This window comes from Ascidiella aspersa, chromosome 1, assembly GCF_963924565.1.
Source record: "Ascidiella aspersa chromosome 1, kaAscAspe10.2, whole genome shotgun sequence".
Classification (NCBI taxonomy): domain Eukaryota; kingdom Metazoa; phylum Chordata; class Ascidiacea; order Phlebobranchia; family Ascidiidae; genus Ascidiella; species Ascidiella aspersa.
In genome coordinates, this window is record NC_139447.1 from 7,983,364 (window position 1) to 7,996,806 (window position 13,443).

General features: G+C 43.5%; 1 protein-coding gene across 1 annotated transcript in view; it reads left to right on the forward strand.

Moving 5' to 3' along the window:
• The first annotated feature begins 229 nt into the window (after window positions 1-229).
• The window catches only part of LOC146167030 (insulin gene enhancer protein ISL-1-like), a 30,367-nt gene continuing 17,153 nt past the window's right edge, over window positions 230-13,443 (forward strand). Inside the window, exons 1-2 of the mRNA XM_083390953.1 lie at window positions 230-885; window positions 12,310-12,499. Of these exons, the coding sequence (XP_083247079.1) occupies window positions 828-885; window positions 12,310-12,499 (248 nt within the window). The 5' untranslated portion in view covers window positions 230-827. The remainder of the gene's footprint in view (window positions 886-12,309; window positions 12,500-13,443) is intronic.

Consider the following 13,443-nt stretch of genomic DNA (forward strand, 5'->3'; position numbering starts at 1 on the left):
CGCGATGTTGTCTGGACGGGAGCGGCCGTAATTAGCATGTCAATGCGAAATGCAATTACCCGATGATTCAACCATGCCCAAGTACACACGAGCACCAGTAGTTCGGCGTACTTGGCCGCCGAGCGCGGTCGAGGCAAAAGCCTTTGGCCGGGTTTCGAGACGCAAAACGCCGCCGAATTTCCGACGCTAACGCTCTCTCTTTTTTCCGTCTTTTCAGGTGACTACTTTACCCGCGGGGCAGCTTAAGACGCGCTGTATAGGCTTACTACTTCGGGTTAGGAAAAACGGTGCTGCTGGGAAAAAAGGGAATCCCGGCAAGTTTAAAGAGAGCGACCCACCGCGTCTTCAACGATCATAGACTGGCCGACGCAGCAAGCTACTGACCGCCCGGACTCAAATTAAAGGCTACAAGCAGAGCGGCGGCCATATTACCTGATATTATCAGATCATCATCTTGGGAGAATCAACCTGCGCGATAACCTTTTGACTGACAACCGCGCCTATTAACCTCAACAGCAGCATCAGCATCGGCAGCAGGCAAGCTGGACTTTCACAGCCCCTCCGCCGCCGCTGGTACGGACCACATCGAGCCCAGCCCCTTTTCGACGTTTTTTCCACCGGTCGGCAACATTGGGGTTAACAGCTTTCCGGCCGCACTGCTGGCTGACGAGCAGTTCACGACGGGAGAAGACGTCAACCTGGATTCGGAGTACCTACCCCCTTCGGCCGACGGCCACCTGAGCGCCACTGGCAGCGACGGCTTTCCAATAAGCTACGGTAGCGAGCCGTTCGACTTTGACGATAAGCTGACCTTGGAGGAGAAGTGCATGATGGGCGGCGACCCCATGAACCAGTCCGGATGCGTTTCGGCGACAATCAACTGCGGTAGGTGTTGTGATTTTACTTTTTTGTTACCCTAAATTTTGTTTTTTGAGTCATTTGTTAGCATTTTACCCTAAATTTCCAAGTTTTAGGTCGTTTTTAAAGTGTGTTTGCCGTAAAAAACAAGTGTAGTTGGTTTCTTAATGTTATTGACACTACAGTCTTAGTTTTAGATTAAAAGTATTTCAAAAATTATCTGAGTTATTATAACTTGGGGGCCAAAAAATTGTACAGGATTCTCTTCGCTTTATATTAGCGACCTTCATTGTGTAGTGATCGACCAAAACTGGATTTATCACTGGTATGTAGCCGTAACTGACAAATTTAAAAATCAAAACAAGGTCGACGCTGCCACAGAACAAATTTAACAAAAAAAAAGTAAGAGTTGTTTTTATTCGCTTTGCTACTTGGTATGGCGCCCTTGCTTACTTGCTGTGGCTTAAAGTGTTGTGAAAAGTTGACACTGATTTTCTTAACGGCTAATACGATTACACACTTCAGAACTACTCAGTTCAAAACACCATATGAAATTAACTGCACAACATCAAAAACCCCTTGTTAGCAGGGTGGAAATAAAAACGCTTGAAAAAAAAACAAATCGCTATTAGAAATTAAAATCCTTATTTTCTACAAGATATGCGAAATATTTTTGGGCGGCCGCCTAATCGTTTTCTAAGTTTTTATAGTTAATTATTAAAACTAGATTTTTTCTGATAAATAAAAATAACTTTCCGGAGTTCTTAAAGAAAAGTATTATGTGAACCCAACAGGTTGAGTTCAAGGTATTTTTTATATGTGAACCTATAGAAGCATTTCGGAATTGCCTAATTTGCGATTTAGGCTTAAAACAAAGCATCATAAAAAATATCACATCCGTTGTTAGTTGAAAAATAATTACAGTTGTTTATTCGTATTTGTAATTTGTTTCACTGCGGTTAAAAATAGTTACCCACTAGCCATGAAAAACAACTTTGATAAACCTGGGCTACTTATAATAACATAACGACGAATTTTTACTATAAAGATTTAAGTCCTGTCTAGCATATCGATAGTTATTTGCTGGAATCATAATAAAAGTTATTTCCCCTTATAAAAATGGCACAGAATAGAAAACGTCTTGCAGTAAAATTTAATGCACTTCCCTTTACATTTTGCCTTTGCGTTGTACGACTTATTGATATCTTTAATATCCAAGGGTTGATTTTAATAAATGGCGCAGAAATGAAAATGGCAACGGTAAATAATAACATTGGCATCGTTTCAAAATGGTCGTTTAAAGAGCCTAAAACCAAGATTGACTATTAGTTTCGTTCAGTAATGTTCAGCCAAAATTTGTAGGCAACTCTCACGCGGTAACATGTTTTTTTGTCACACTTTGCGGGACAAAGTTTTCAGGTGGCGAAGTTTTAATCTGTCGTTAAAAGTGTTTTCCCGTGTAAGACGTTCTCACGCTCTCAAATCGGCCCGGCCAAAGTGGGCAGCGTTATTAATCCCCCATTTGCGAAACCCAATAATTAGGGGGGGGGCGGTCTTAAGTTGTCGAATCAACGACAAAGTGATATAACGCATTACGACGACCGGTACGCGAAAGCGCTGGTAATAATCCGTCCGTGCACGAAAGTGGAAGCACTACTAGCAGCCAAGCATTAACAGGCCTCTAATTACTGGACTGGACAAAGACAAATAGACTCGCGTGCCCGACGACTTGTTGTCTTAAAGGGCGACCTCGCTAAAGTAATGGACCCCATCCGACTTGGACGCGTGTTGGATTAATCCACAAATTGCAGGCTCGGAAATGGGAATCGCTCATCGCCGCGTTATTACTGAGTTGCGACGCGTGGCGGTTTTTCGCCGGGCGCACTTTAAAATGCGTTAAAATCCTGTGACTGCATGGTTATTACAAGCTTGTCCCACTTGAGAGTAACTGCAATTCGAAAGTACAAATTGTACGTTGTAAAATTAGACAAGCTTTCGCACAAGCGAACTTCATCAGCTCAAAGTGACAAACAAGGTTCCCCAGAGACTTAATTATGCAATTGGCCGGTAACAGTGTCACTCTATTAACGTTTCTATTAAGGCAAATACAACACAAGTTTAAATTAAAATACATTGATCTGCTTTTAATAAATTACTTCTAAAAATTGTATCCCTGTAAATAATTCGAACAGTTACCTTAGTTAAGCAGAGCTATTTATTTTTAACATAAACTTGGGCCGTATCGCAAGTTAAAAAAAAATATTAGTCAAGTTACATTCATGACAGATCTGTTGCATTAATATAGTCAATTTTATCAATGCGACTGTATTTAATAACCAGCACTTTGCATTTAGGCTTGAAAACACGGGCTATAGCACTTTTAATATTTATTCGTCGCACACAATCTCCATTCGCGGCAACCAGCTTCAAAGCATTTTAGTTTTCCATTTGGAAATTCCGTCAAAGTCAGCAGCAACCCACTTTTTTTTGAGCGATTAAATTTTCACCCGCGGTCTCATCGTCGTCGGTCGGCCATGAAATATTTATCGGCATAACAGTTTAGAACCAAAACCAAAACCCGGCTGAGGCGGCAAGTCGGTTAGTGCCGGGCGCTGATTGCACATCTGCGATCTATTATTTATCGCCACGCGTTCTCCAAGTAACATAAATAGGTAGAGGTCAGCGCCATAACCGTTGCCGCGCGGTCCGCCCGTTGTACTTCTTGGCCAGCGACCAGCCCGGCAAAAAGTCACGCAGTCAAATTGCGAGATATTATCTGGCCAAGACTGCGGGGCCGACCTATCCTCGGCCGCCTAATCTCGGCCATTTTTGTTATCGCTTCGCATTGCAACTTTCTGCCAAATTGCTTGAAGTTTATTAAAATTTAAACTAGCGGTTACTTGTTATCCGCTGCCGTGGTTGCGACTACTTTTGACTTGCATCATGACATCTGTGAAATTAAGTAGATCAAAGCGGCGATAAAAACCTTATTTCTTTAGGTAGACTGTATTAACCTTACTAGGACTGTTGTTTATTTGGCTGCAGTGCCCAGTAATGTGAAATTTACGACCACCAAATAAGAGAAAAGCGAACGCCCGTGTCTTACATTCAGCAGTGCTCGTAAATACAGTTGTCGTAACCAGTTTTACTACAACTGACTCCAAGTCAAACGCTCAACGTGTTCATGCCGCAATCACTGGAGGTGGGTTGTTTTTGGGTTTGGGGTGATGTGTAAGCTTGTTAGGGTTCCGGGTCGCTAACCAGCCGCCCTTGGCCATCCAAGCCGAAGCAAGTAGATTTACGCACAGTTTCCCTCAAACTTGTCTGAAATCGAAAAGGAACAAACAAGGTGGTTTCTGGCTGTACAGCGAAATCTTGTTAAGACGTTTTAAAAAAAAACTAAATAGTGTAAAAAGTTTGAAAAAACAATTCCCCCAGCCTGCAAAAACGCTAAAAAATGGCCAGGACCACTTATGTGAGTGAGATTTGCAAACCATATAGACAACCTTAAGCTGCAGTTTTATCGCACGACGTACGACGATGATTAATGCCACGAAGCGACCACAGCAACGTAAATGACTGGCTCCGGTCCCGATCCAATCTCGGGCTGGATCCTGGCTACGTCATCGGTCACGTGACCCGAAAAACGACGACGTGAGGTCACGTGACACCGGGGACCGGCTCGTCGCCCTTAAACCGAATTAGCCGCAATAGAAATCGTGGCCGGTTTTCATGGACTTTTTCGCACGCGCCCCCCAAGAGGGATCCCATAAATTATGCGCTAATTCATCGATCGCCTACAACGTACACACGTTGAGGCCGGGGTGTCCCGCTTATACGCAAGCCCTTCTGCTAAGTGAATTAGGCGACCGAGCGTACTGTACGCCGGCGGTGCTATGGGCATAAGGGACAGTGGCACGCAGCCGGTCTGCGTAAAATAGCAGCAGCAGTCAGGCGATTTGCCCAAGCCCGTGGAACCTCTGGATTCGCTGCTATAATAAACTGTTCTAAACTAGGGGTATTGGAAACTTTTGCTTGTGGGTATCTGCGTTGCTGGACTCTATCTTCTACTTTTCCCATATTTTTAGCCACTTTGATATAACAAATATGGGGCGACTTTGTTTTTTTCCCTTTTTACGGCACATTTGTGTTCAAATTTATCGGATACCTTTGTCTTTACCATTATTTTGTAATTTTTAGGTTGGTGATATATACTAGAATTGCTTGCTATTGCTTTATGCGTGGCGTCTTTTTTCTTTTGCGTTACTTTAAAAGACGCGCCTTGGCGTTATAAACCTTTTGCAGCGGAAAAACGTCAATCAAGCCAGGTTGAAAGGCTCAGACGCATGACAACGTACTATACCGCAAAACAAAACGGCCCCCAAGCGTCTGATTTCGTGCCAAACATAACAAAACGAAGACAGCTTGCCCAAAATGGCGGCCACATTCTCTCCCCGGGCGATAGCAGTTCGATCGTTACAATGCGCGGGTTGCCAGTCCGCCACCAGCTGTTTCAAACTGGAACGGAACACAAATGACTTAATCTCGACGTACATTGTGCGGCCGCCGGAGAGAGCTGCCTTTGCTCAGCGAGCCCGTGACGTAACCAGTACGTGACGTAGCCCAGACCGGGGTTAAAATTATCTGCGCGCGGATTACTGCTTGGCGGGCGGCAGCTGAGAAGGCAGAGTTAGAGACGCGTCAATAATTTACAAACGATGCGAAACATGAAGCCGCGACGATTTAGCATCCCCGCCGCTGCTCGGCTGTTTACTGTACCGGCCACTTTCTTCGCCTTGCCTGACGCCTGTTTCCCAGCACCCCTTGTGAAGTTTTCGCACGCCCGTCCCAAGATAAGGCGCCCGATTTGTCAATGAACCAAAGGAAACCGTTGGGGTTATTTTTGGCCTCCGAAATTCGCGCACAAAGGCTCTCATTTTTTTATGTTTTCTCCAGCGCGACTCCAATTCAACCCGAATAGAAAAATAAACTTTGCGGCCAATACGCTGTACTTAGATCCTATCTGTTTAAGCATTGGCCGTTTTGATGCCAACGCATGTGCTTTGCAAACCGGCAGTTGCCGCACCAATTGAATTCAGCCTTTTGGCAAATATCTGGTCGTTTGAGTTTAAAGGCGAGCTCGGGCGGATTAAATCGGCACCTTGCCAAAAGTAGGGGTTCACGGGTGGCGTGAGTCGCAAATTCTCCCCCTCTGAACGCATAATTTCTCGCTGAAAATAGCGCTCGCGTTTTAGCGACACCACGTGGTGGATTTCAGGCGCTTTGGTCAAAAAAACGCGGTGACTTGTTCTGTTATTACGAAAACACAACTCTAAATAAAGGCTTAAGATTGCAACAAGACGGACAAGACGCAAAAACGCCTATATAAAGTAGAGGATATTTTTTTTACCGATTGGACTTTAGTAGTTCTTTTTAGTAGAAGTGGCGTAAGAGTTTTACAGAATTCAACTGAACACGTTTGATGTCCATTGGTGCTGAGTTTTAGCCGTGAGTAGCTACATGCCAGAGCACGTAACAATAATACGGCCGGCAACGGGTCAAAACATAAAAAGAGCTTTATCATCTATTAAATAAAATGCTGCAAGTCGAACTTGTGGTAATTTTTAAGTTCATCATGTCCTACTTTCCTTATAGTCCTTAAAACACGACTACACTATGTTGATGCCATTATACCGTGTTTCACAGTTTCCAGCAGTATTGTAGTGGTTACAAGTCCTATTTAGGAAAAGTACACATCTGCCCTCGTCGGCTAATGTACTTTCAATTTGCGCGAGCGGCGGCATATTGGTCGGACGGTCCGCGTGCCGCGTCGCCCGGGAATTACCGACGCGAGCGGTCCATTTACTTAGCGTTAAAGTGGCCGAAATCGAAATGCAACCGCGCAGAGTCCGATAACCAAGTTTCGACCCTCCTCTCCCCCCTCCCTGCTCTAGTCTACATGTTTTCCAAGCCCTCTGTTCATTATCGGGATTGAGTTTGCGCGTTGCAAATTACATGAGTGCCCTGGCGAAAGCGCGCGTGCCATTAATTGCCCGTCGCCACTTTAGGATTACACCTCCCCCTACTTTCCACTTTCCCGAAGAACGCGTGAGCGCTGTTACTTTCGTCTAGATTGGGAAAAAAACCTAAACTCTAGCCACTTCGTTGTTTGCTGAGCAGGCGGCGCGGGGTGAATTTGACAAGCAGTCGGCAACCTGAGACCCGGACGATTTGACTCAAGACCACAGAGAAGCTGACACCCTTTGCGCTGCCAATGCGAAATTGGTCAAAGTTTCAGACGCTTGGCGTCTGAAAAAACAATGCAAGAGAAATGCGTTAAGGCTTTAAATGCCAATACTTTCAACACACCTATGGGAAATTCTCAAATCGCTTTTTCGTTTTTCGATTGGAAAATTATTTTATGGAATGAAAATGCCATGGAAATATTATTGCCTACAAACATGATTTTTTCCTTTAATGAGTATCGTTTACATATCTAATTTAGTACTAGCATTATTCGTCAAAAGAACATAAAACTGACTAACAAGTTCTACAGAATATTTAAAATGGAGAATCTAGTGGTAACGTCACCTATTTATTTCAAATATGCAAACTATTTTTTTTAGTCCAGCTTTATTCCCATACACCTCTTCCCATAGTTCATTCCTGCTTGAGTACGATAAGGTTTAACGGTATTTTAAAATGTCGCAAAAAGCTATAGTGCGTCGCTGCCGCATCTGGGACGACCGTAAAATCATACGGCGCACGAAATTATGCTTAAAAAAGAGGCCATTTTTAATAGGGAAGTTGTATAATTTACAGCAACCTTTTCAATGTGTCGCCGTGTTTATTCACTAAAAAGTCTAAATTTTTAATAATCTTCTCCTGAAAAGTTAAATATCAGCTTGGTCTGTTTGTGCAGACAGGCTAAAATAAATCAACTTGATAACGTTTTTTCGACTTTTGGTTGACGTTTACCTGGACCGCATTCCTTTCCGTTCTGTCCCACCGTGGGATCCCGACATAGCTCGACCCACCCCGGTAATTAGTTTGTTTTGATTCGGCGCCGGGCTTCCAACACGTAAACTGCTCCTTTCGAAGCGCGTTTTTTTTTCGGCGAAAGTCGTTCACGGCTTGTGGCACGAAAAGACTGGGCGCCGCTCCCGCATTTCGTTTGCTTGCTTTTCGCGCGGTTGCCATTTTGAATGCGAGAGTCGATTGAAAATCACTTGCCCGAAGTTTTTGGGATTCTAACGCCAGAATTTTCCTTACAGTTTTGGTTGGGGAAATTGTTTGCTTTTGTTTTTTTTCTAAATGAGAAACAATACACCTAAACTTTAAAGTGGTAGAAAACATACTATATAGAAGTAGCTAAATATGCCCCGTAATACTTGTTAAAAAACATCACGCGAACAGCTTATATTTTATTATTTAAAGAGCTTTTATATATTTTTAATCAATTTAATATTTTCTGTTCAATTTATTTAAATCAGCAACTTTTTCTGAAATTTACTTTTAAGGCGTAAAGGACTGAGGCGGTAGGAAATATATGTGCAAAAAAGCTAACAGTCGAACATTTCTACATTTAGGTGACCCTATATTCACTGTTACCTAGAAGTGTATTCTTTTAATCGTTCGTGATTTCGCGGAAATACTAAAAAATCTTCACTTGGGAAACATGGGGAGAGGCGAAAGCATTGCGGAAGCGAATGGCATCAGATAAAACTCTACAAGGCGGAAACTTCGGCTTTCTCGAGCGCAATAACCACAAAAAAGGTGAAATACGGCCAGTCGAAGGGACTCGGCTGAAAAAAAAATTCGCTTTTCGAACTTCTGGACTAGATAGATAGCAATCTGTCGACGTATGCCACATGGCAATAAAGCGAATTTCGCGCGCCCAGCTCTGCGAATGGTAGAGGCAGAGCCCTATCGCCATCAGATAGAAGGGAAAATTGTACGTTCTCGGGCGCAAGGCCCCGTCGCCTCACCTGTGGTGCAGAGTGTGTTTGCGGGGCAGGAAAGGGGGGCGGCGGTTTTGTGACGCGTGAAAGCGGCATTGTTGCGCAATCGCGCGATAGGGTGAGGTTGGGTGGGTCATCGCAAAAAAACGCTTTCGGTCAATTTGGGGCCGAGTGGTGTGTTTCGAATGGGCCATTTTCTCAAATAACTTTTTTGATCAGTGCGCTCTGAGGTGGGTTGTTATTCCATTACAAAACAGCCTTAATCTATTAGTACTAGCAATTGCCCAAAGTCTAAAAACGGTTTTATAGCAAAGAAAATTTCCGCTTGTTGTCTTTATTTTACCTCGCATATCCGTGGATAAAGTAGTGGTTCAAGTAGCAATTTCAACCGAACATAACGGCAACATCGTTAAATAAGGGGAATCGGTTTTACATTGGCGTATACACGAAGGACAGCTGTGCTAACAACGCTATGTAAAGCGTGTGTTGAGTAATCTGACGGATTACTTGCCAAGTAACTATGCAGGAAAAGGCAAACACTACCTAACTTTGCTCTCTACCTACATAACCGCCTGTATATTAGTTTGAGTTGTATATAAATTGTCACAGAGTATATCTGAATCGCCAACACACACTATGAAAAGCAGAATGTTGAGCACCGTTACTTAATACTGCGTTTAGCAGTGATGAATCAATTAAAAAAATCTCGACAATACGACTGGTCGTTCAACAGTGGCACCCGATTTCCAGGTTTAGAATTAAATAAATATCAACAAAAATTAATTGAATTGTTGTACATAAGCCCCCGTATATAGTGGCCCGAAAAGCATTTTGATCGTTTTTTTTAAATGTGCTGTTTTGGATTCTGTACGGGGTTTCCAAGTTATTTTTACGTCGTTCCGCAACCCACAGCCACCATCAGCAACCATCTGAATGCTTTCAAGTTTCAATCACCAAGTCGTTCTAACTTTCTATTATAAGCCAGTCCCTTCAAGTTGTTTTCGCACTTTAGCGCGGAAACTCCAGCCGACAAAGATGATCCCACAATAAAGCGCAAAAGGCTCCCAACGAAAAAAGAGAAACAGACTCGTCTCCCTTTCTCCTGGAATCCTGCCATCTAGCGGATGACGGTGCATGCATAATAGCGACGCTTGCTCCCGCCGACCCCATTAAAGTTTAATGCGACTCGAACTGAAGTCGAAAGTTCGCCAGCGCGGCGGCCAGGGTGCAGATTTCGAGCGCCCGCGATAGTGCTGTGTGTGTATAGAAGGGGTCGCGGTTTTTTTAAGGCCCCAAGACCCCTTATTTTTTCGGCGCAGGTATCAATAATGGAACGTAATCTGAAAAATAGTTGGCGTGATAGCCAACGCCCGTCTGCAGAAACCGACAAAGTAGCAATTGGTCGAGCTCAAGCAAAATTAGAATCGCGCCAAAACCGCAAATCGTCGGTTTTAAGCCGAAATGTGCATAACGCGGCGGGCAGCTGGCAACAGGCCCCAGCAGGGGGGGGTCAGAAAGGTCGGCCGTCCCGGGCCTTTAATGTGGCGCAATTGGGCGTCGTTAACATTCTGATCTTTTGTCGGCCGGCAGCACCTGTGCAGTTAGGCCGATAAAATCATAACTCGCCCCCAAATTTTCGCCAGCGCTCGGCAACTGGCCATTCGAAACGACCGTTTGAAAATCGGCCGGCACCTTTCTTATTTCGATTGTAGAAGCACTTATATCGCATTTTGACTCCAAGACGTAAAAACACGATTGCTGTGTTTAACCCAGAGTTGTAAATATTCACCAAAGCGTGAAATCGTGGCCCAAAAGTTGCCAGGGTAGCATTCAAACCTGGGCCGCGTTTGACAATACGCAGACGGCTCAAAAAATCGTTGCGCCAGCGAGAAAACGCGTCGGCGACTATTCGCGCTTGTTTGCGTTCGATGCAGACCGCGATACGCCATTAGCCCGTTTGCTTCGCGCGTCATTCCGAGTTCGGCCCGCGGTCGCAATATTTTCGTTGCAAGGCATTTTATCGCCACGTCATTTGCTATACACGCGCGACTTTTTGCGTGGCGAACGGCCAGACGAAAATTGGCGGGAAATAATGAAAAAAAAGGTTTTTGGTTTGGTTCGGCATTCGCGCCATGTTTTCAAGAAAATGTTCGCGAAACCGGTTTTGGAAACTTTCGCAGCAAGAAAAAAACGTAACATGTAATGCTTTATAAGTTGAGCAGTTTTTGTTAATTTTTTACCCAAATCCACGCAATCAATATTTTATCTTGGCCTAGCAAGATTAGCAAAAAAATGTGATATTTTCGAATAAACATTGTGCCATCTTTGTAAAATTGTGCTCTGTAATATAACTATAAATGGGCACGAATACATGTGACCTATAATTCCACTTAGTTTTGTCTAATTATTACTAAATTAGAGGTGTGCCAAATTTTGTTCAACGACCAAAAATCCAATTTGCTATTGGTAACTTGTCTACCAAATTCAGACGGCACGGACAGAGTCCAAAACCAGACGCATTGAACACTAAAAAGCCAGTTCTGCATTGAATCAAGAATGCCGAGCGGTCCGCCTTTTAAAAGTAAAGGCGCCTAATTTCCAGATAACGAATCCAATAGCCGTGAGAGTATTGCAGCTTTCCAATAGGCGGCGGGGCTCCTATATTATGAGGTTCAATTACAGCATATGTCGCGCGCCCGCCCCCTTATCCACGCTACAATGAAGTCGTTCTCGCGTACGATATTAGGTCCTTCCGGATTTGAATCGCACTCTTAATCGCGAATCAGCCGACAATCGGTTCTAATTATTCGCCCGACACACACAATCCGCTTTGCGTTTGCATGTGTGCGACTGACCGCGCAAAAGTCAGAAAGGTTCGATCCAGTAATCACGCCCGCGGCCGGTTGCTGTGCAAAAAATCTGAAAAACTGTTCAAAGTAAAAGTTAGATTTTTATGTTTTCAGCCTCTTATTGAGCACTTGACAATAATGTGACGAGTTAAAACTTGAGTTGTTTGCAATTAAAAGCTGCATAGTTTGTTAGGCGAAAACTTTGAATCTTGTACTTTTCAGGATCAAAAATGGTTGTGGTTATATAGGTTAGGAAAGTTTTACCGGAACTTTAACCAAAACTGGTCTCCTAGTTTTTGAAATACTGCGGACTGGAAAATGCCACCAGCTGTAACATTACCACCATACGCCCGTCTTCTATTTAACGTTCAACGTGATAACTGTAAAAACAATTTAAAGGATTTTTTTCCCTGGACCAGTTAACAAATGAACTTAACAAAAACAACTCTAGTTATTGGCAGCCATATGCATTATTCCTAATTCAACAAGTCTCCTTCGATTTTTACATCAAAGCTTGGTCTATTACTTCGGTTGTGGGACCCCAAATCAGGCAGAACAAAACTCCAAAAGTTATGCAACAACCTGTAAGCCGGACAAGTATCGAATGTCGCTTAAACATATGCATGTATTGCCTATTGCAGATCCTTGCCACATACCACTGTGCGTTGGATGCGGGCTCCCAATCCACGACCAGTTCATCCTGCGTGTGGCGCCCAACCTCGAATGGCACGCCGGCTGTCTGAAGTGCGCTGACTGCGGCCAATACCTGGACGAGACTTGCACATGTTTCGTGCGCGACGGCAAGACCTACTGCAAGAGGGACTACACACGGTGAGTGAATGTAGATTGGTACAAGTTTACGGTTCTACAGCTGCGAATAGGTGGCAGTAACGTTTTGTATTGTCAGTAGCAGTAACTTTTTGACTTGTCAGTGGCAGTCACTTTTTGTATTGTCAGTAGCAGTAACTTTTTGACTTGTCAGTGGCAGTCACTTTTTGACTTGTCAGTGGCAGTCACTTTTTGTAGTGTTAGTTATAGTCACTTTTGGTATTGTCAGTGGCAGTAACTTTTTATGTTGTCGCAGGCGGTCACTTTTTTGTAACTTTGAAAGAGTAGCTAAATTTGAATCTTTGTAAACGGCCGTTATAAAAACAATTGTATTGAAATCTTGTAAAGCTTTTTTTGGTAAAGTCAAAGTCAGGTCATATCATTTAAGTTGCCTAGACTAAAAAATTAGGGTTCAAGAACTTTCAGTGGACAAATTTGCGGAAATAAGATTGGAAAAACACAGGCTTGACATTTTTAACAATTAAACAGCCTTTTAAACGTTATGGATACTTAGCAGATAAATTGGAAAAAAACAAACGTGATATTTATTGTTACTGACGATGTCAATATGCTAAGGGAAACGAAAAGTTTTAAAAGCGTTTATTAATCTTTCCGAAATGTGTAGCCGTAAAGATGACAAGGAAGTTATTATTTCGGAAAAATTTACCTCAGACAGGTAAAAAGCAAAGGCCTCCCCCTCCTATCACACACACAGGCAAAGAGAGTGAAAGAAAGCAACTATAGCATAAAAAACAGCAGCCGTGTAGCGAGGGCGCAGCAGGTGAAGGTGACGTAAATTGTGAGGTACAATTAACGGTAAAACAAAACAGGAGCGTGCTACGAGGAAAACGCAAAGTGCCCGGCGACGGCGACACATAAAAAGTAATTTATACCCCTCGGCCGAGCGAAAAATAAAATCACGAAAGCGCAGTGCGCGTTAATTATTG